The sequence below is a fragment of the Anopheles cruzii genome, chromosome 3, assembly GCF_943734635.1.
Source record: "Anopheles cruzii chromosome 3, idAnoCruzAS_RS32_06, whole genome shotgun sequence".
NCBI lineage: Eukaryota > Metazoa > Arthropoda > Insecta > Diptera > Culicidae > Anopheles > Anopheles cruzii.
The window spans coordinates 54,771,074-54,793,336 of record NC_069145.1 but is presented as its reverse complement, the minus strand read 5'-3'; the positions used below and the strand labels follow the sequence as shown (position 1 = coordinate 54,793,336).

Below are 22,263 nucleotides of genomic sequence, written 5' to 3'. Positions count from 1 at the left end.
CCTGCCATTTTTCACGAGTTACCTCCGTGAAACTCTGGGAGTTACTCTTTCGGGTGGAACGAATTACACCATTTACGGACGTTCTGCCCCCCACCGCTCCATGGTGATGCCAATTTCATACCAACCCGCCACAGGTGTACCACCGTAAAATCAACCAACCAAGTGTGGATGTGCATGTGAAACGTGGTGGCAAAAAACCGGCAACCATAAATGCCAGAAAAATCCATCACAAACACTTCGCGCTCGCAACCGCGCATTTTTCTATGCATTTTGATCCATTCCAACTGACAAGCTTCTCGTTTCTAGAGTCCCCACACGCGTCCCTGTTTGGGGTGCCAGGCACCCGGACGGGCGCAGCGACGGTGTGCTTAATTAATTAATCAAAATTCTTGATCCTGGTACGGTACGGTGTACCTCCACACCGTGCGGCCACAGCGCCCGACTCGAGCCCGGTTCAACTTCAAAATATCTATTTCTTCACCGCACCCGGATCGGATCGCGCTGTCTCGCGTGGTCTCGAATGCGCCAGAAGTGCCATCAGGCTTTGGCCATCGAGGGAGGAAACTATGCGTATGATAGAGTGACGTATGGGACACCAATGAGAGGTGGAACTTAGAATTCCGGTCGGTCGGTCGGCCCCTGGATCGGAAGCGGTCATCAGTGGACCGTACGTAAACGATATCTGTCACCTGGTGGTGGCGATGTGTAACGGTGACCAACATCAAGCTGCGGATCCCTCTTCCTGCTAGACCCGCGGGGGGGTGCGGGTGATGACAGGCGGTGTCAGCGGACTCTTGATCGTTTCATCAATTCAAGGATTGGCACCTGGGGCTTTATTATTATGGTCCGCGACCCCGTGGCCGAGGGGCCACTGAGAGGGCCGAGCACAGCGAGGTGTACGATACGCACCCAGTTCCTTATATGAATTGCAGATCACCATCCGCCTTCTGTGGACGGATCGGGCGCGACACGAGATGCTGGCGGCAGTCAGTGGCGGTGATGGACGGCAGGTGGTGGTGCCGCTACAATGGCGATGAGTGACAGTGTCTCGTCGAGCCGTGTTTTCCACCGCGTGCCTAGGCTTGGAGCGATGCACTTGGAGCTAGACGGAGAGAGAGACCAGTCGTCACCGAAGAATCGTACATTCCTAGAGAGGACTTCCGAGTTTTTTCTCGGCCAATGTGAATAAGGGTCATTACATTTTGATCACGCAAAAACAGTAGACGACGACGCTAAGTAGAATACTGGAGGAAGGTACAACTTATGGAAACGAAAGCATTTGAATAATCATATCTGGGATACTTGTTTTAGGTATACCAGTTTACCTGGTGATTGAACGGAATACTACAAAACAGGAACAGAGCTAAGAACGTTAGCAGTGGCTCGTCTGAAGATCATTCGTCTACGAAGCATCGATTAATCGGTGTCGCAATGTGATAGTCTTCAGTTTGTATCAACTCGAATTCAGGCATTATTACTTGGAACTATCAGGGCTCTGCGATGAACTGATGAACTGGTGTTCGCAGACTTGTTCGAGTCGAAGCAATGTCAATAGATTTCAAATAGTATTCAAGTCTTTAGTTTGAAGGTAATGTGCTTGAAGTCAGCACTAAAATTGATTGACCAAAAAGCTGGTTTCACGTATAAACACTACCCGAGACAACGATTCTTTCCGCGGCCGTTCTAAAGGTGGTAACCCTACTAGGTAAACGTGCGACAAACCGTCGCAACAATCATTCCATCATCCTGCCAACCGTCATCACCTTGGCTGGCTGCCGCTCGAGTTGAAGGCCCGCAACGATGCTCGATCGGGCTGCTATTACCGTTGGACGCGGTGCGAATTATATTAATTTAATAAGAAAGATATCGATAATTTGTTCTTGGGCCACCGACGGGGCCAAGTTTGTTTTTACTCTTTTTTGCTCCTGTGTCGTGGCGTGTGTAAGGAGTCAAAGAAACGGTCCACGTGAGCTGTTCGCTCCCTACCCGGTTATGGGAGACGACCAGCAGTTCCTGGAGCCGTCCATTCCGGGAACCGACCTAAGCAACCCCCTGCCGGCGGCGGCGTGAGGTGGTAAGAAAACCGGTCGTGCCTGAGCCTTCGATCCGGTGTTTGTACGCTGTGCGCGTTTCGCATCTGGCTTGCCTTGCGTTTCTGCAGCTCTTCTGCAGAAATTGCAGCCTGCCAGAAGGCCGAGTGGGCCGTGCGATTGGGGCCGCGGGCCGCGAGAAGCTGTAACTGATCAGTCAATCAAAATCCTCTCCTCCAAATCGCGACGCTCCGGCTAGAATTCCGTTTGCACTCCCCTTCTAGATTATGCTTCCGTGGCTTCGCTTAATCCCGCGTCTCAGCACAATTAATCGTCTCAACGTCAAACAGCAATGAGTCGATCGGCACGTTAGAGGGACGGAAAATTGCACACCTCAAGGAATTAGCAGATTTTCTGCTTTGGTCGAAGCGTGGAGGTTTCCCGTCTACGTCTGCCGCCTTCGAAGTCGCGATTTTCCGCGACTTTCGCTTTGAGCTTTTTGTGTGAGCCTCATGGTCTCGCGTGGCCATACTTATAGCCGCACTGTTCAGAACCGTCGACGGAATAATCAATTCCGTCTCGGGAGCCGCGGGTCCTATCGCGGGGACCCACGGGGCGACCAGTTTTTCTCCGACTTTCTGCGACGATGTGCGTCGGCCGTCGGCCAAGGTGCCGTGTGCGATGCAGCTTTCAACCGTCAACAGCCAGCGTCAACCTTTTTCGCCGATTGTCATCGTTTAATCAAGATAATTGACTAATTGACTGGGTTATCGCAAGATGCGAATCTAATTGAGGAACGGCGTCGGGGCGCCCGGAGCAGACAGAAAAGGGTCACCACGATGCCCCGTCCTGCCGGCGGCTGGTGGAGAAGGTTCCCTCGGGTCCCCGTGAGACGGTGCTTGGTTTACTGATTAATGGGTGAAGGAAAAATTAAAACATAACTAAATACGCAACAACAAAAAAAGTAACAGAATATCAACAGGCGATCGATATGGTCAGGACCGGTGAAAGGCCGATAGGGTTTCGTTTTCAAGCCGCGTCACTAAATAAACAACAATTCCTATTGCTTCACTATTAGTGGCGCATCTATGCGTATCAAATTAATTGTGTGTCTGATGTGAGATGACTTTGAAAGGACAGCCGGCGACGGCCGGTGCAGCCAAGTTGTCTGGCCATCCCAAGGGACCATTTTCTCTTCAACGCAGCTGACAGCCGATGGTTGCGTGTTGAATGTGAATCAACACACAGCAGATACAGCAGACAATTTGCGAAACCATGTCAAATGGATTGCGGAAGTGTGATGGTGAAAGCATCGTTGTCTACAATAATTTAATTTATTGATTTTACACGAACGAATTGATTTTTTTGATTGATTGAACCCAAAAACTTTACTTAATTTAACTTTATTTTTATTTACATTCTTTGAAAATTCCTTTTTGATATTTTCGAGAGTATTGCGTGAACTGAAAATTCGCGAAGAAGACCTCTAGAGTTGCTTCCCTATAGCATGCTTATCGAATTTTTATCTTCAGATGTAGGACTAATAGAATAGTTTTAAAACGTATATGATCTGGATATCCAAGTACAGAAAGAGATCAGAAAATTATGCAGATATCATTCCCAAAATAGAAAATTTATCGAAAAGTAGACAAACTTCCTCCAAAACATATTCTTGCAAAACCTAGAGATTTATACACAGCAAAGTACAAAGAATAGTTATTGAGGAGTAAGGCTCAATAGTTTTCGGCTAATGTAGTGTAGTTTTGTGAACCATACCAGTGAACCATTTTGTGAACTAGTGTACGTAAAATGTGGACCATAGGAAAATCAAGAGAAAAAGGCCGATCGATCTTCGATCGGCGACCAGCACCCGCGTGTTGCAATCAGTTAATTGAATGATAATTTATCATTTTTTGGGCGCTCCTTCTCCTTCGGCTAGTCAAGTATTAATTTTCGAACCCTTATGCTCCCGCAGCGCACGGAATGCAGTCAGCGATCAATCGAAAGATCGTGCACGGTCAAAAGCAAAGCATAGTTGGAAAGCAAAGTAGCACCACGCAGCCGCAGAGAACCAGTTGCAAGGTGACCATTTTAAAGCGAAACTTGAATTTGTTTCTTGAACGTGTCATAATCGTGAGGCGTTAGCTCGCGATCCCGATCGCGTTTCATGCAACCGTTTTCTCGCCGTTTCTTGCTAGAGTTGCTCAAAATGATTAATATGTTTGAAAGAATGGATCTATGCGGTGATATCATAGATACGCTGTTAGGGCAGTAGCTGCAGGCAAAAGGGAACCTGATCGAGCGGTGGAGTTGCCGTAATCATCTGGAAAGTTACACTTTAAAATTGAGAAATTCGATTCATAAAGTGTGTCTCATATTGCCAAAAATATGTGGATGTCGCATTTGAGTTCAGGAACGCAAGTTCAGGTTAATTCTAAATCTAAAATTAATAAGTCGTGGCGAATCGGATGGGATTTCCGATAATGTTGAAACCAAATAAATGCATGGGATAAAGACCATGTTTTGACCATTACGATAACCCTTTATAATGATTCCAAAACCAAACTAATCTGATACCTCAAATAAATGATAGAAGTAACAAGTGTCGTCTATGTTTTGAAAATTATCGTAGGATTTATTAAAAAAAAACATAAACAAAGAGTGTTTCACTCGTAGCTCTAATAAGGCTTTGGTAGTTTCGTCTCAATTTTTTGCTACACTCATATTGTACATTGACAACCGATCGAATGGTGCACCCTGCAAGAATTGCACAGGTCCTACGTACGCCAACCAGAGCAGAAGACCTAAAGGTGTTTCCTTTTTGTTGGCTCTTTTTTCCCTTCCCTCTGAGTCACTCGTGGAATGCGTAAAAGGGGTGTTGGGCCACGTTGCGAGTGTTGGGCATCTTTAACTTTCGCCCAATTCCGATTTCATGCTCGTCACACTTAACAGCGCTGACGCACTCGGGCTTCGATCGCTGAGATAGTCGGCCAACGAAAGACCGATAGCGTTCGTTTAGAGATTCAATAGTTCCATTCTGCTGTCAGGTGGCGTAGCGGTCGCCATTCCGAGTGCTGAGAAAGAGTTCAATTAGAGTGTGTCTTTGCTGATGTTTGCGACTCCATAAAATAGCTTAGGGCAACTCGTTTGGAAGCCGATCTCTCAACCGGGATCGCGCCGTGAGAACGTCTCCGATTCGTGTTTTCGAAAAACCATAGCTTGTAGCAACAACTGATTAAACCCCCAATTCCGTTCCCTTTCTTTCGATTGCAGTTCAATCAGGATCTCTACTCATCGTCCGGCGTGCCGCTGGCCGCGTCGTCCAGCACCTCGGCCGGATCGCACTCCCCATGCAGTCCCCTGCTGCCGCCCTCGCTGCCGTCCAACATGGCGGGAGGTCAGTCCACTTCCACGCTCACCTCCTCCGTGCTGAACGCGTCGGCCCTCAACGCCTCGGCCCTCAACGCCTCGGCCCTGAACTCCTCGGTGCTCAACTCCTCCGTGCTCAACTCCTCGTCAACGATCGGCTCCGTCAACCACCCCGCAATACCGACCATCCCGCTCGGGGCGCTCCAGAGGCACCTTACCAAAGAGGAAGACATCAGCACGGTCCGGAGCGACACGGAAGGTAGGTTCTCCGCTAAAAGCCGCAACCGGAACGTGACAAAACTGTCTCGTGCGCTCCTTCCACTCCTGGCTGTCCCATCCAGTCTAATGTCCGGAAACAACGGAAGGAAAAAGGGCGAGAGAGAAACGTATGGACGAACAGCAGTACGACGGGTGCGCCATATATTTTATTTATGATTTGATGATTGATAACGATCGAAGGACAATTTATTTATTGAACGATTCGGTTTTCGGCAAAGAGCAAAAAGGGCGAATTACACGTTTATGCCACTGCCCGCGGCCTCCTGCGGTGAGGCAAGGACAAAAACCACGCAGGTGACCGCGCTGCTGCTGTCTGCCAACCATTGTCATTCACTTTGTTTTATTGCGATCACCACATTACGCACGCAGGGTGGTGTGTGCGTCATGGATCAAAGGGTAAAATATTAACCCCCTGCAGGAGATCAATAAACCAGAAAGGCATGGCATCGGTCAATGAAATCGGTCCATTGGCCGATGCCGAACTGGCTCCGGCGTTGCAGCTGAAATGTAGCCCTTTAATGCCGTTTGGCACAGTTTTTGGCGCGGGCGACACGTCGTGGACCACAATGACATCGAACGAAGCGGAAAGTGAGTGTTGCTCCGCAGTGCAAGCTGCAAACCGGCTCACCGGCCCGGCCTGAGTTTGCTTTTCTTTGCTTCGCCGTTTTCTTATGCTCACTAGAAACGTGTGGCCTTTTGTTTCAGTGAGTGGAACTGGATGGAACGCAGGGGAAAGCCAAGGAATTCCGGAACGACAGCACACAGCACGGAAGGATGATGCATCCCGGCATGTTGCTTCCCGTTATTATGAGCCTGTTTTGACTATTCGAACGCAAGCCGATTCCGTGGGGCGCTGGTTCGGTTTTTTGTAGTCGGATCTGCGAAGTTGAGCATACAATTTGGCTGAGTTTGGTATGTTGGCACCAAATGTTAATTTATTTATTTTCAAAGGCCCATTGTCGTCGCTGCGGAACCAAGCTTTGCTTTAAATACCATCTGGTGTTCTTAAAAGTTGTAAAGTAATCAACATTGAATACATCAACATGAGAATATCAACACGTGGTTGTCTGTGGCTAGTGAATTTGGTTGTTAATCTGCTGACAGTTACTGACTAACATTTTAGCCTGTTTGGGCACTCAGTTGTTGAGTAAAAACCGTTTGAGCGAATTGATATCAATGTCGCCAAAGTTCGCTAAATGGTGTTAGATAACCACCGAATTAAACGGAAGAGATAGTAGAGATTATGAACATGTAAAAAGAACCTGTTTGGATTTGAAACTACAGATTACTTGACTTTCAAAAAGTTAGACTACATTCTGTAAATTGTAATCATTTAGAAAAACGCTTTATATGCTTTATACGCTTGCAAAAAATTAGGAAATAATTAAAACTTATTTCCAAAGTGGTGAGTGTTCAACTCAAACTGTACGAAATTTGAAAAGCTCATTTCATTTATGCGTATTCCCACCTCGGTGGTTATGTTAATAAGCAGAATGGTGGTCTTTGGGCTAGGAAAACCCACATATCGTGCAAGAGAAGCCAATGCATCCAAAACGAGTGACTTTTTGATGCGGATTTTGGTCTGGTGGCATTATCGGCTCATTTTTCTTCAAAAATGAAGAAAGCGCCGCCGTAAGCGTCGATGGCGTACGCTACCGAGAAATGTTGGTTGATTGGTTCTTCGGCAAAATTGAAGCTGAAAACTTGGACGACATTTGCGCTCCATCTTCGGTATCCAAACACTGTAGATGAAACACCCTATAGAATCTGCATTTACACATGAGAAAACAGTAACAACCGCATTTGCTCGAATTGCCATCACGTTTTTTTAATCTTAGAAGAACGGACCCCGTTTTTATTAAATTTACTTAATAATTAACTTGATTTAACTTAACAAGATTACCTTAAGAAACATGTGGCATTTCCTCCATGTAATCACGGTTGCCATGGCAAAAATGCGCGACTTCCGGTTGGAACTGCTTGACCATCCGCCCCAAGTAGCCTGTTTCAACCCTCATCTGAAAATTGCGCTCGCAGGACAGAGATTTCATTCAAATGGCGAGGCAATCACCTACGTAAACAGTTATTTTGAAGGGCAAAGGTACTTCTTTTTCGAGTAATATCTGGACGTGTTACAGAGAAGGAAGCATCGCTGATAGAAGTGTATAGAGTAACAAGGTGATTACATCGAAAAAAAAACGTTCATAAATGTATTTTGAATCTTTGCTTGAAAAACTCCTATTCAAGTGACGTGCAGTAACATCTGAAATGTTGCAGCTCAACGGTCGCTGTGCATCCATTGCATTGCTGCCGTACGAACATCGTTGCAACTTAATTGTAATTTTATTGTCCATTTCGAGTGCGCCACTGCACTCGAACTGCACCGATTGATGCAGTGTCAGTTGCAGTTGAATGTAAATTGTAATCGCCCGTCGTCGTTGTGGCCAGTCATTGAGTCCCGGCACCGGAGCGAAGCCGGAACACGCACACCGACGAACCCCGGTGGGTTGGCAGCCGCCACTAGGGGGGCGTGTTTTTATGGAGCCACCCGGCCGGCGCTTGGTGTTAGATAAATTACTCAGCCAATCAAACGAATGCTCTCACCCCTTTTTCTGCGCCACACCTGGCCGCTCCGGTCGATGGCTTCGACTAATTTATGGCCCACTCGATCCATCCATCATGGCCACTCCGAAAAGCTGGCCGGCTGGCCCGAGAGTGCCTCTACGGGGGTGGTTTTAATTAAACGCCTCCGGCGCATCGGCTCCACTTGGCCGTGCTAATTAATCGAAACGCGCCCTATATTAATGGGTGGGCCACCCGCCCGTCGGTAACCGAAATTGATTGCAACTTGCCACTATTAGAGCGCCGTTCCAGTTTCAGTCCCGGTTAATTGATGGAAGTTTGAAAATGCACACACACACACATGTACAATCTAACTTTGTGACTGTTTTCCGGTGCAGGAACCATTTCCGGTGTGCACAACGACAGCTCCTGCTCGTCCGGGCCCGACTCCCCGCATAACCTCAACCTACGGTCGGATGGTGGCGGGCTGGCGGCGGTGGCGGCCGCTGCGGCCGCCGTCAGCGGGGGCATCGGTGGTGCATCATCCAGTGGCGGAAGCGGCGTCGGTGGCGGCGGCGGTGGAGGCGCCAGCAGCAGCAGTAGCGGTATGGCGATGGCCGGCGGAAGCGGAACCGGCCGGGCTCAGTACCTGTCGGCGACGTGCGTCGTGTTCACGAACTACTCCGGCGATGCGGCCAGCTCCGTGGACGAGCACTTCTCTAGGGCGTTAAATTTTAGCGATAAAAACAATAAAGGTAAGTCTCCTCGTCGACAGAACGCGGTTCAATTTGAAACAGATCATAATTAGGCCCGTCTTAAGCGATTTTACGAACATTTGAACCCTGCCAACGACTCCGGTCGTCAATGAGATCGTGGTTTTGTGGCCTTCCACGAGGCCGGCCGGGTCGTTGTGGGATCGTAAAAATAAATCACAAAACATGCTCATAAATGTCAAACGCGTCACGGAGCGTCACACCCGGCAGCCGGCGACTGCCGACGCCGCAAGCCTTCTTCAGTACACTTCCGACTGTTGGGCGCGTTGAAAGGGAGAACTGCCTCCAAACGGCGGCAGGGTTAAACGATGTCTTCCGAAAAGTGTGCTGCCTGGATGCTTTGCTGACATCCCAGCCCCCGGACCCTTCCCACAGGGGGTGTCACTCCCCGGTTTGTTTTGTGTTTCTTGGGATGTTGCAACTTCAGTTGCGCGGATCATGTCACCCGTTGACGCTTCCTAAGCGCGCACCAATCGTTGTGTGATTGTTTCATTCCCATTTTCCCTCTGACGAGCGGGGCAGTGGAAGGAGGTGTGGTGTGGTGTTTTGCTTTATTTGACATCTTTATAGTTTCGGTGGTTTTTATGTTGCCACATAATTGAAATCCGAAAATAATCGACGTTCGCGAGTGGGAATGCATTGTGGCCTGCATTGTTGTGAGTGGATTGGAAATGAGTTGCTGGTATTTGGAGTGTTCGAAACAGTGTTCCAAAACTGTGTTCAGGTCGGAGATCGTAAACGAAAACTGTAACATGTTGGTGAGTAATAAGTGTGTGCGATTCTAGGGATCAACCATAAATACAAATTGAATTATAGAGTTACGGTTGATGTTACAAGGGTGTTTTGGAATGGAAAAAAAATAATATCGAGCTGCCATTAAATATTTGTGTTTGAAAGGCAATAAGTCTACACAAATTAAACATGAGATCCATGGAAATTCCATGGGGTCTTGTGTCCATGGAAAAACTTTGGAAATTTTACGGGTAGCAAAATTTAAACGTGGTCGTAAGCGCTGGCAGAACGATGAACGTTCGGGACGTCCAAATACTGCAACTACCGACGAAAACCTCGCCAAAGTTCACCAAATGGTATTGGATGTAGCAATTAATTCGTGCCGTTTTTATTCAACATTTGTGACCTAACTACAACAACAAAACGTATGACTACTTTAATGAAAATATTGTCCGTGGTTAGCTACTACTTTCTCCCATCTTTTAGGTAATTCCTTGATTCCGTGTCGATAGAATTTCTTATCTTAAGGAGCGATCCCCTCAGAGACCCATTTCTCAATACTTTCATAAGATAAGTGTTGCCTGTTCCGTTACTCATGTAACGGAACAAATACTATTGCAAAAGAGCAGCATCTGGAGAATGCAGTGGGTGTATGAACAGTTCCCATCCGACATTTTCGAAATAGGTTTTGACCGGTTTTGCGATCTAAGGTCAAGCGTTGTCATGTTGAAAAATTAGCTTATCATGTCATTTATCCCATTCTCGTCGTTTTATGACCAGAGCTTTGCTTCAAATGCATTAATTGTTGTTGATGGGATTGTCCTACAATAATTTCATTAGGTTTTAAAAGCTCAAAGTACACCACACCTTTCGTATCCCACCATAAGCACAGCATAACCGTTGCAAAGTGAATACTTCGCTTTGGTTGCGATGATCCTGGTTCATCAGGCTGTACCCAGGCCTTTTTGCGTTTAGGATTCTTGTGATTGTTTTCTATTTCATCACCAGTCACGATTTGGCACAAGAACCCCTTTTTTGCCGTACAAGCAGTAATGAAAAAGAACTCCCCGCAAAAATACTCTACGAGGAACAAAACTTGACATGTTCAAATGCTTATAAATGGTGTAAAATGTAACAAAAAAAACTCAACTGCGTCAGATGCGTAAGGACAGTAGCTATCAAACACATATTTCATTAAAACAAATTTGTGACATTTAGTGAGTTACGTGAGTATCGGCACGAATCATTTGCTACATCTAATACTTAGAGGTTATTGACACTATAAAAAAGTGTTAGCCATATTTAAAATCAACATTTAGACATGTAAAAGCTGTTTCGAAGCGAACAAGTTCGAACCACCGGCGTTAAATTATTACCAAGACTAACTTTTACTTTTTATTTGTGTGATGAACTGAAGTGCGAATTGAAACTTGCATCGCACGCATAGGAAATGTGTTCATGATGTCCACTTCCGATGCTGCATTCTTGTCTTGGCTTCGCAAAAAATCAATGAATTCGATTCGATTCGTTTGCTCATCCCGTAGCCGATGACTAACTGATTGATGCATTTCTTGTTGCATTTCTTCAACACTTCCAAATAGCCGCAGCATGAGCAATCAAATTGTAGGCGGTTTTATTGTGACTAATGTGTGTTTCCCCGCTTGGGTTTGGTTCGTTTCGAAAGACAATTGGACAACGCGGATTGCATCTAGATGCTTCTCAAGGCAAACGGAAGCCAGAGTTTGACTAAATAAAATGTACCGCCAAAACCGTCACACCTTTAGCGTGCTCTGGTACAAGATTCCAAACACTCCCGACGCGCCGACAGCCCAGACCCGAGACCCGGGACGGGAGGTGATTCCGCTAAGGTGATTCCGTGCCAAAACCGGTGTGTCTTCTCGTTAGCAGACCTCCCGCCGAGATGAAGTCAGTCAGTGACGATAAAAGGGAAGATCGCTTTTCTTACTCTTGCCATTGTTGTTGTTAATAACGCCAAAGTTGAAGCTGTCGGGATCCTGTTGCGCTGTTCTTAGCAAACTTAGCAGGTAGCCCCCGCGGGGTCAATGATTTATTAACCCACAAATGGGACAATTACCGGGCCGGAAAAGAGTTGGCTGCGGCGGTGCGGTGAGGCCCATAATAAGGCTCCCGCGGTGTGTAGCGGTTTTTCCTGGTGGAACCGAGATGTTTCTGCACCCCCCAAAACTGTCGAGATGCGGTGCGCAGAAGATGACGAATGCTGCTCAATGCTTGGGGTGTGTTTATTCTATTTTAAAACATGTTAATCACCAACCGTTTATTTTAAATCTCCCAATCAAAACAGGTTAATTAGTTTTACGGCTCATACTTTGCCGACAATTATTATGCGGCCATTGCGGGGACGGGCAGTAAAGCTTTGTTGCAACACCACTTTGAAGGTGTTAGAATCACGCCCAGGGCCAATGTAACGGCTCCATTAGGCCCGGCAGCCGTCGAAAGCAATCTACAATCTTAACGGCGTGTCGTAAAGATGGCTTAACACTTTTTTACGATCCTTGCCGCCGCCACCGCCACGACGAACGACGAAGCGAATGTGCATCGACTTTTAAGTCGGCGAAACGGCGGTCCGCACGTCGGTGGCGAATGCTCACGGATCACTGCACCGCGGATCACGGACGTGCTTTGTAAACAGGTGTTCCGGAATGCCCCGTGTGCCGTTAAAAAGCCATAAAAGCTTAAACTTTGGCGGTCGGTGGCGGTGAAGGAAGCAATGTTTTCCTTTCCCTTATGATTAATGGGACCATTGTTATGCTGTGTGCGGTCGGGTCGGGGCTGCAAGTGCACATGCAAGTGCATCCGGTGCGCAAGTCCGTGAAACTCGACTTTAAGAAAATGGCTCGCTTTCGGCCGGAGCGAAATGGCCGGTGGGTCCGAGGTGCGTGTGAAATATTTTAATGGTTCCTTCTGCAAGGATCGCGTCATAAAAATTAAAATTCTCGACCACTGCTCGACCGACACGACCGCGCACGGGTTTGTGCATTAATTGTGCAACAATTTTAATTTCACCCCATTGAAAGCTATTTGAGGGTGCGGATCGCGTCAATCTCGCGCGGGTTCGTGATTTGCTTCTAGAATAATGGCCCGCGATGTGCCAAAAGTTATGCTAATGCTCGTGGCGAGTGCAGCGGAGGGATGTGTAATTTATGTTACCACCACCACACTAAGGGTAAGCCACTAGTTGGCGCAAACTAGTGCCGAGTCCGAAATGGAACTGGTTGCCGACCGAAATCACCGGGGGCGGTAGCGACAGAGAGAGATTAAATGGCGTCATTTAAATTTAAATTAAGATGATTAATGCCTCGTTTGGCAGACTCGCGACGCGCAAGAAGCTAAGAAGTGCGAAGCACCCCGGACCGGATGGGGCGATGGATGGCGGGGCCGGGAAAAGTGTCTCGCGTCTCCAGCGGCTTTTGTGGGTCCTTTTTTTTAGAGCCCTGCGGTTGTTTCGGTCACAACACACCGCGAGACAGCGAACCGATTTAAATGGTTCCATGATGAATGGCGGCGGCCCGGCGGCTGAGCCAGCATCAAAGTATCAAAACATATGTCCAAAAGATTGCGTGTGTGTGTGTGTGCGTGTGGGAAGAGGTGTGAGTCCGACCGGGACCTCGCCGACCAGCGCCAGGATGATGTGTGCCAACGTTTTGCACGGATGAGAGGGAAAAGCGCGTGAATTATTACGAGTTCACGGCGCACCGTAAATTATCTCTAATGATGCAAATTAAACTGATGATAATTATTTGTTCCCGCCCGCCCGTTCCTGCATCCGGGTGCAAAGTTTTCCGCCGCCCATGGGCCAGAAAATGTGTTTTGTTTACCGGCGCGAAGGGTTCCGGCCGAGTTGGACCCAGCAACACAACCGACCCGTCGGCGTGGTTCATGAATATGCTAAAAGAAGCAAATAATTATTTTTCCGATGAGTCAGCGCCACTGTTGTTTCGTCTTTCTTGTCGACCGGCCCAGCACTGCTCGAAAGAAAAAAATCTTTCATTATCCCCAAGAAACCTCGTTCGCTGGGATGCGGGAAAGAACTGAGTTGAGACTAGATACACGCACCCGCGGGGAATACGAATTGTTTCGTTTGCCCAAACGAGTTCGTTATGAGATAATTAATTCATTGCGTATTCCCAATGCTGCGCAGAGCGGTAGCGAGGGTCCTTGCGCGACGACGTCCGCTCCGAAACCTCAAGACTCGACTCAACGCCCCGCAACGCGTTGGAATGTCGCATTTCAAGTGTGATCGCGGGCCGGATCGTGATTCGTCAAAAATGCGTTGAAATGGGCCACAAATATCAGTCAAGCGAGCGAACGGGGGGAAAACAGATGGGTCAGCCAGCCAGTGTTCTAAAGGAAAACTTTCTTTAGTTGTAGACCGAAGGGTAAAAATAGTGTGACTTGTGTTTGGTAACACCAACCGGGGGACTTTGGGGCTCACTTGGTTCCGCATTAGGTTCTCTTTAAGAATATAGATTTTGCATTCATAATGTTATTTCCTAAACAAAATAAACATTGAAATTGTTCATAGCATTTATCTACCACTTCTTTGTTTTGGTAAAGTTGCAATGTTCGTCTTTGTACATTACCCTTCCGGCGCGAGTTCTTTGTTTTAATTTAGGTTGGTTTGGGGTCCTAGAAGCAGTCCTTTGCTTTCATAAACATTCAGGGTATTTTAACAGTGGATTTCGTTTTGAGGGATCTTACACAATTTAGGTCAAGTAACTAAAATTGAGTATTTTCTTTTGGATCCTTTGACATGAAAGTTTATTAGGAAAATCGTACCCCTGACTTCGATGGTATGTTTTGAAGTGTTGCTAGGTTTTAGTCTTTCCTCCAGCTGCATACACAAACAAACGTGACGGTTTTCCAACTTGTGAACAGTCCACATACAATCAACCGTGGGAGAAGCAATCATTTTTTGGGTTTTAATCGTTAAAACGATTTTAACGATTTATTTTTAACGATTGTTCCTGCGACTTGTTTGTTGTCATCGCAAAAGCGAGTCAAACGTTTAAATTTAAAAGGTTTTATCCGTCGGTAATATGGAAATTTCGGATACTAGTACATTTTCCTATTTAATATGATGGCTTCGATTATGTTCGTTAACTTTTTTATGGTAAGCCCAGCACCATTACAAAGATTTGGCGGATTGATAATTCTCAAAAGAATGAGCATTGCTGCATCGTTCAACTTCAAAATATGTTAAGGCAATCCTAGTAAATCAAGCGAGTTAGGATATCCTGTTGAATAAATTACTGCTGCATCCTGATTTGCTACATTATCGTTCGACATGAAGGTCATAACTTCTCCAGGTTTCCCTTCTAGAGTTCTGCAGTTGATAGTATTTACGTCGTTATTTTTTGCTGCTAATATAGCGCGTTTACACAGCATGCAAATAGAACGGACGAACATTGTGTGACATTTATATACATTATATTTTTCTATATACTGATTTATATCAGAAACAAGTTTTTGAGATGTCAATTTTATGTAGAACGGCACTGTTCTAGGAATACTTTAACCATGTTCATTGAACATAAATTGAACACAATGGCTCGATGAAAATTCGTCGAAAGTGGGGTCAATGCTGCGCTATGAATGAATTTACGATGTGAATGAATTTGAACGATCCTTTCGCACTGATGAAACATCCACAACAAATACTGGCCGGCGGCCTCATGAAAAGGCAGTTTGTTTGGATGAAACCATCGGCACCGTATGGTACATCATTACTTCAATGTAAATTACGCATGTTGAATACTTGAAACGCCTTGCAGGCGAACCATTAAGGCGCAAGAAAAGAAACCGGCTTCGTTCAAAGGTCACTCTTTCTTCATCCGGAGCAACGGAACGCACACATTCCTACCGTTAACACATCGTTCAATAAGTCCCGAGACTACCATAGAAATGGCGCTAATAATGCCATTCATATACCAGGGTTCGAAAGTACCAACCTTCAGATGAGGTGTGTAAAACTTTGATGTAATTCGAAGCATAACCAAGAAAGCTATAGTGGTTAAAGTGACGCTACTTTTGCAATCCTGAAAAAATGGACCAAAGCGAGTTTCGTGTGTTGATAAAACATTGTTTTCTAATAGGAAAAAAACACTGTTCAAGCTCAGCAATGGCTTGGAAAACGTTATCTGGACTCTACTCCGTCGAAACCAACAATTTTTGGGAGGTATGCTGACTTTTATGCGGTCGTGCTGATACAAATGATGCGGAACGTTCGGGTCGGCCAAATGAGGCAGTAACTCCCGAAAACATCAAGCAAGTATTGAAAATCGTGATGGGAGACCGCAAAATGAAAGTGCACGAGATAGCTGAGATGATGAACAATCAATCTGGTAGTGCATTTACTATTTTGCACCAAAATTGGCTATGAAAAAGGTTTTGTTCAAATGGGTGCCGCGTTTGGGCACATTGGAACAAAAGCCACCATGGCACAATTCAATCAAAACGATGACCAAATTCAACGAATTAGGCTTCCAACTGCTCCTCATCCTCCGTACTCGCCGGATCTGGCCTACAGCGACTACTGGCTTTTTACGGATCTCAAAAAGATGCTCCAGGGAAAAAGATATGGCTCGAATGAGGAGTTGATCGCTGCTACTGAGGCTCATTTTGAGACAAAAAACAAATCGTGCTACAAACATGGAATTGAAAAAATAGAGAAGTGTGGAATGGTTGTATTACACTTTAAGAAGAGTATGTTGATGAATAATAAAGAATTTTGCCGATAAAATGTTGTTTTCATAGTTAGTCTCGGGACTTATTGAACGATGTGTTATTTAGTGCAAAATTTAGTATTTCTTCGTCGCTTCGGACGACGACGCTCGTCAAGAAGCAACGCGAAACGCCCGAAATTGCACCGTAAATTCTGCGGTTGGCAAAGTGAAAAAATAAACAACCCCTAACTCTTTCGCTAGCGCCTATCTGGGCTCCGGAAGATATTTCTGTGCATTCGGCGAATAATTCGTCTTCTGCAGCGTCAGCGGATCCGACGGATCCACGGGGTCCGGGAGCACGACGACGACGATGCACGTATAAAGAAGGCCAAAATTATGTCTAGCAAACTTAATTTAGCCGTTCGCTCTTTGATCGAAGATAATAAATTTAATTTTGTTGGCGAACCAATTTTACGCTGAAATAAGTACGCGTCCGCCGTCAGCCGGAAAAGCCGAGCCACCTCGGCTCGGTGGACGGTGTTTTCTTCGCTGGGCTCACATTTTCCGGTACGCTGTCGGCTTTCTTCGACTTTTTCCTTGAACTCAGATTTCCTCACGGTCGTTGCGTTGTGTTGTTCTTTTCCAACTCTTTTAATTACACAACAAAATGAAACAGTAAACTGTAACAAGCTACGAACTATACGAAAACCGGTTCGAGGTTCGAGGAAAATGCTTCTCCCAAGACGCTTGCCTGCCTTGGGTGAGGTATTTTTCTCCCTTCCACCCACGCTGGCCGCCGGCCCTGCTTGTCTACTACTTTTCACCGATTTTCCACTCGGCATACGCGGCATCACCGTGCGCGCTCCTTCGCGACCTCCGGGGACCTCGTGTTTTCCACGTGACGACGGTTACCTTTTCCGGCTTTACTTCACCGCCGCCACCGCTCAGACCAGACCGTGGAGGCCAACCCTAAGTAACTCGGGACCGACAACCGACCCACACAGGGGGCCACAGATCTTTGAACGAGAACGCTCACTTCATTCGCGCACAACATCCAAGGCATAGCCCGAATTCCATATCGATCAAAGTTTTTCCCCTCTGCCGTGTTGTGTTGTGTCTCACGTGCCACTCACGGCCCCGCCACCCTGCGGTACTCCCTTTCCGGGAAAACCTAGCACACACACACGTGACTCCTTTCGTGCTGTAACTTAGGATAGGAAAAAATGCGCGAAAATAAAGAAAACCCAAACGGAACGTGGAGCGGTGTGGATAATTTCGTTTCAAACTTGTCTGTGTGCTTTCTTTCTGTGTTGTGTGATGCATTCTAGTTCTGGTCGCGGGTCACGGCGAATATCCACGGCGGATCGCGGACGTACGCTGTAGGTCCGAACGGTTTTCGACCGTATTTGGCTCCTGTAGCAGTGAGACAGGCAGCTAAACTGCTGTAAATTTAATTTCGTCTCCCCGTTTCACTTGGGGCCTGGGCCAGTATTTTGGGGACGGCAAATGGGTTCTGTTTAAGAAGGGTTTTTTTGTGTTTGTTCTGTGGAACTGTGGCGTTGCCCTGGCTAGGAGCCGGTCTATGGACTCGGACTCGAAGTGGCTCCCTACGGGATGCGGGTTGCTGTTGAGGCATTGAGTGGAAGGAAAGTAACAAGAAACATTAATTAAAATTTCATTGAAAACTACACCAGACGATGGAAGGTAGGGTTTTGTTGTCGAGTTGAACTGAGTTGAGTTGGTTGAGCCATTCGGAGTTTGTTTAAATATAGAGCGGCGAGCTGCTAAGAATGGACCGCGTGAATCATTCTTTCGCTCGAACCATTGTTTCTGCGAACTGAAACACGCATTTGGAGCGCGATTTGCAGCTGAATGAGTTAAGTAATGAGCATGTGCGAAGAAATTGGGAAACAAACGATTTACCAAGCCAAGGGCTGTCTATTTCGAGAGTATACCACCTTGATCAAAAAGTTCGGGAATTTATTTAAAAAATTTACGATAGCTTATCAAAATCGATGCTGTCTCCTTCAAAGTAGTCCCCATGAACTGCAACGCATTTATGTTAACGCTTGATTTATTCCTCAAAACATTTTTTAAACTCGATGTAGGATATCTTCGATTTTTCCATTATCTCTTCCCGAAGTTCCAACGCGTTCCTTTTAGTGGTTTTTTTATTCGATCAAATATGAAGAACTCACAGGCGGTCAAATCAGCTGAATGGGATGCGATTGTATGTCATCGCTTTGCAAGATTCCCACCGATTTTTGCCCACAAATCCTTGCGTTTTACGCGGTTTAATTCACGCAAACGCCTTAAAACACCTAAAGAGTACTCCTTGTCGTACCTTCTGGCAAGAATTAACTATGCACCACGCCGTGGTAATCCATAAAAACCTATCCTTCCTTTGCCTTCTTTTTCGACTGGAAACGACGCGGTCTCGGTTATGGCCTTTTTTATTTATTTTTACGACTATTTTTAGTGTTTTCTTCAAAGCGCGGCGGTCATTCCGGGAACTTTTTGATCAAGGTGTTAGTAGTGTTTCTTAGATTGGCCATAATTAGGGCTGATTTAGAACCGTTTGAATTGTTTCTTTGTTTAAAATACGTGAAAGCCTCAATTTATTGCACTTACCAATGTTCGATTTGTCATTTCTGAAAGCGCTCCACCATCCTCCATCCTAGTGTACCCTTTTTACCGCTTAATGCCCTTTAACAGTCTTCCCGCCACCAGCCAGCTAGTCATCGGTCAGTGTTGCGGCTAAAACGTTCCGACGCCCAAAAGTAACGGCAGCAAAACGGCCGTCGCCGATGAAATCAGCAAATATTTCCTTTGGCGGCGAAAGGACCGTCTTTTATTCTTTTTTTCGGGTGGGGGAACTGACCGTGGGTCAGCCCGACAAATCGATGAAATCGGCATCGGAGGTGCTCGGTTCGCTCGGGGTGAAGAAATTGTTATTATGTTTTGTTTTATGCCGTTCGGTGTATCTTCCTTATTGTGTTTTTTTTCCTTCATCGCCCGTTACACTATGGCACGATTTTTCGAGCATAGTTTCTCACCGGCCAGCTCCGCGGGGTTTGCGCCCTTTTGACTTCGAATTCGGTCGGCTGTCGGCTTGGACTTTGACTTCGAAGACGGCGACTCTCAGCGCGAGTTCCCGATTCGAGGATTCCGACGCCCGACGGACGCCTTCCGTGCCGCCGCCGCCGCCGCCGTGGTCTTCGTCTTCGCGACGACGTGGACACAGAAGTCTTAGGTAAATCACCGATCAAGATTATTCGCGACAACGATTGAACGATTGGAACATGGTTTCGATTGAGCTGCAACACACGGAGCAGCCCCCGGGGCCGGGCGTGGAATGCCGAAGGGAAAACGAAAAGCGGACCATAAAACAGCGCCCAGAGCGTGGCCGGGGGGGAAGGATTTAAAAACAGAAAACTACGAGTCACTTCAGTGCCATTTAAAGGCAGCGCTGTGGCCGGCAAGCTTTCCAGAGCCCGATTTCGATCGCCATCCGTTCCGATTCCGAGATGCGAAGATTCGGTCGAACCCAGGGCGAAAAGTGGGCATTAAATGTTGTGAAATAATTTGTTTCGCCGGACCCCGGTCAGATCGGTGCGGTGGGATCGAAATCATGTTTCAATTTTGCGTAAAACTTCGCCGGGACCTATGGGGTTGTAAGGGAAAATCTTAAAAGGTCCCGGGTCGGCACCAGAAAAACCACGCACTGTTTCGCGGGTCGCAGATCTGGTGGGATCGAAACCCGATCGAAGGGGAAGCGACCGTATGGGGGGGGCCCGTTCAACGCGGATTCCGATTCTGAAGGTCGTTATCGGAGTTTACGGTTGCATGTTTTTGGGATAAATCTGCCTGATTCTTGTTTTTTTGCTCCGTTTGCTTCCATTTTATTTGGCCCAAATTTTTTTTAGCGTTGCCCTGACCATCCCAGGTCTTGAAGATGGACCACGGGCTGGCTGAACGGGGTTCTCACAAGCCTTTGCGGTGTGTGTGTCCTGGATCCATGGGAAACAATGATCACGATTTGTTAACAGCCTTCGTGCTGCAGGCGGAGAAACGATCGCCATTTTTGGCGATGGCTCGTTAGGGTGTTTGCATTGTTGAAGATAATTTAAAATGAAAGGACGAGCCGCGATGCCTGCGAACGACCTTGAGTGCTGCGTCCGGGTTTCAGCAACATACGCACATCCTTAAAGGGGCCTTTGCGAGGTGCCTTCATTAGAAACTGGATTTTGAACCGGAAAATGGAAAATGTTCGTTGTTTTTGGGGGAATGAAAACTAATTAAGTGGAGCGGAAAAGTTTTCAGTGTAATTTATTATCCTTTCGTTACGTTTGTACCATTCGCGGCTGTCAATTAACTTGTTTCTAGCGGGACCGATGACTTGTCCCGATAGTGTCGGCCCAGCCGCGCATCCTTTTGGGTCCTTTCAACCAACAAGTTAATAAACAAAACATGGGTAAACATGTGTCCTTTGGGTCCTAAACTCCGGTGATGCCAGAGGCCCTTTCGGTGGACGAAGCTTGTGGTAAAACTCCGCCCTGAAAAAGGGTTTCCACTTCCAAGGATCCTGCGACGCGGCACATTTTACGTCATATTACGTCTCGCGAGTGCGGGTATCCATTTATGGATCTTCCATGATCTTTCTCTTTCTCTCTCGCTCTGTCTCTCCGGGGGCTCCTTTTTTATGCTGTGTTTCCACTGCCGTTTTTTATGGGCCACTGTCTCCGTTAATGGTGGCAACCCCTTTCAACAAACAACCGTCTCACCGGCAATCGGAGACTCATCATCTGTCTTTGACCCAGCAGCAGCAGCAGCAGCAGCAGGAGTCTCACTTTTTTTTGGTATCCTTGACTGATCGGTTCACCCGTCTTCCGTCGACCGTCGGTGGATTCCTTCTTGCGCCACGCGGGAACGCCGCTGGTTCAAATTAATTTCTACGGATATTTAACACATGTTTTACACTGTTCCGACGGGGGCCCGCGGGTTGGCTTAGGTTTTCGGTTGGTTGCCTAGAAGCGCGCCTCGCTGCCAACAAACGTGCGATAATTTATGATTTCTGTACGCATTTTCATTAACTCGTTTATGCTCGGCTCGCTTTTTGTTCGTCGGGGAGTGTTCGTGTAAACTTTGCGCCAACGCCACGGCACTCCCCGCGGGTAGAGGGCGACCGGGCGAAGGAAGGAAGCGGCAGTGTTTAAGGTCCTACGGGGCCCGCTACCGACGCGTAACGCGTTCGTTGATTGTGGAGGACTATTAAAATCATGCTTCATCAGCGCCGGCGGACGCCCTTTTGGAGCTCAGGCTGGGCCTTAGGACGTCGCCGGCAGACGGGGTGCGTAATTTATGGCGACTACCCACATTGTGCGTATAGCTTCCGAATCACGAGAGCGCCGTGCGTCTACACGATGTCTTCGACTTCCTTCCACTCTGGGCGTAGATTTTCGAGTCTACCATTTCACCCATCGCGCACCGATGGGGTCGCAGGAAGAAGACCCCTTTGCCTGATAATTTATACACGACCGAAGGTGAAATCCATCACTTTTTGGCCCTCAAGAAGGGTGCGAAGTTTTCGGAAGATTTCCTTCATAAGGAAGCGAAGCGAACGGGGTCGAGCGTAAGCGAAGACTTTCGTGATCACTTGGAGTAGTTTAAAGGAAAAAAGGGACATTTTTTTACATTCACTTCTGTTTCCCTCCAACGACCATGCTGCTCCATCTCGCGCCGTGGCATTCGAGGTGCTCCGACTTAGGATGCCATTAGGTTTCCGTTCCAAAAAAAACGGTTCCTTGTGCTACG

At 47.0% G+C, this 22,263-nt stretch overlaps 1 protein-coding gene across 1 annotated transcript in view; it reads left to right on the top strand.

Moving 5' to 3' along the window:
* LOC128271941 (protein vestigial) overlaps positions 1 to 22,263 on the top strand; it is a 49,508-nt gene that overhangs the window by 12,006 nt on the left and 15,239 nt on the right. The window contains exons 2-3 of the mRNA XM_053009633.1: positions 5,304 to 5,658; positions 8,639 to 8,995. Coding sequence (XP_052865593.1) covers positions 5,304 to 5,658; positions 8,639 to 8,995 — 712 coding nt within the window. The remainder of the gene's footprint in view (positions 1 to 5,303; positions 5,659 to 8,638; positions 8,996 to 22,263) is intronic.